Here is a 1212-nt window from a genome sequence, read left to right as displayed (position 1 = left end):
ACGTACTAGCCTAAACACTATTGATTGTAATTTTGCATATGTTCAGATTCACCTTGTATCTTCTGTGTTTCTTTTTCAGAGGCCATGGACAGGCTTTCTTTAGAGGTCCCAGCTTGTGAGTGTATTCATCATGAGTTTCAGAGGTTTACTGCCAATTTTGGGTCTTTGTTTTTTACCTTTTCTTTCCATGTGATTGCCTCCTGACTGAATCATCTACCAGGAAAGTTGTGTTTGACTAAATTAATTTGTGTTTAATTCTGATATTGTGCTTATATGTTTCATATGTTTTCACATATTTTGTATAATTAGTTTTATCTTAATTTCTAAAAGGTTGAAAAGACTACTAGTCAGTCAGTGGAGGCTGAACGGTCAAAGATCCAAAAATTTCTGCACAGACTCAGTCTGGTTCATGCGCAAGTGAGACCAGTGCAGTGCATATTTCAAACTATTGGACAATAACAATAGCAATACTGATCATTTCCTGCAGTTGCACTGAAATAAACCAAAACTTTCACCATTAAGGTGAGTTATGTAATGTTTTATAAATGTATTTGTGATGATACTGTTGCATATTTAGAATTTTTAATTAATTGTGAGTGAAACTATTATTCTCTCTCCTCATGTGAAGGTCTGATTCTGCATTTTCATCTATTTTAGGTGAAAATCATCTTTGAGATTAGGACAGAGATTAAACGACACACAAACAAATGTTCAGGTTGTCTAAATAAATGTATACACTGCCTTTCAAACGTTTTGGGAAATTAAGACTTCTATTCAGAATGAACACCTTAAATTGTAAGGACATTTATCAAACTACAAAAGATTGCTATTTCAAAGAAATACTGTTCCTTTAGACATTCTGTTCATCAAAGAATCCTGGAAAAAGAATCATGGTTTCCACAAAAATATTATGCAGCACACCTGTTTTCAGTATTGATAGCAGTAAGAAATGTTTCTTGAGCACCAAATCAGCACATTAGAATGATTCCTGCAGGATGATTTCTGTGACAATGAAGACTGAAATAATGACTTGTTTTAAAATGATATTTGAAAATATCAAAAAAAGTATAATATTTTGCAATATTACTTTTTTTGCTGTATTTTTGATCAAATAAATCCAGAGTAAAAGACTTATTTCAAAAGCATTCAAATCTTACTGACCCCAAACGTTTGAATGGTAGTGTAAATGATAATAATAATAAAATAAAAAAA

General features: G+C 31.7%; 1 protein-coding gene across 1 annotated transcript in view; it reads left to right on the top strand.

Moving 5' to 3' along the window:
- The window catches only part of top6bl (TOP6B like initiator of meiotic double strand breaks), a 5931-nt gene that overhangs the window by 1337 nt on the left and 3382 nt on the right, over nt 1–1212 (top strand). Inside the window, 4 exon segments of the mRNA XM_071582433.1 lie at nt 80–115; nt 348–417; nt 658–684; nt 687–715. Of these exon segments, the coding sequence (XP_071438534.1) occupies nt 80–115; nt 348–417; nt 658–684; nt 687–715 (162 nt within the window).

This window comes from Sinocyclocheilus grahami, unplaced genomic scaffold (assembly GCF_001515645.1).
Source record: "Sinocyclocheilus grahami isolate Dianchi unplaced genomic scaffold, SAMN03320097.WGS_v1.1 scaffold306.1, whole genome shotgun sequence".
Lineage (NCBI taxonomy): Eukaryota > Metazoa > Chordata > Actinopteri > Cypriniformes > Cyprinidae > Sinocyclocheilus > Sinocyclocheilus grahami.
This window is presented reverse-complemented; position numbering and strand designations above follow the sequence as displayed.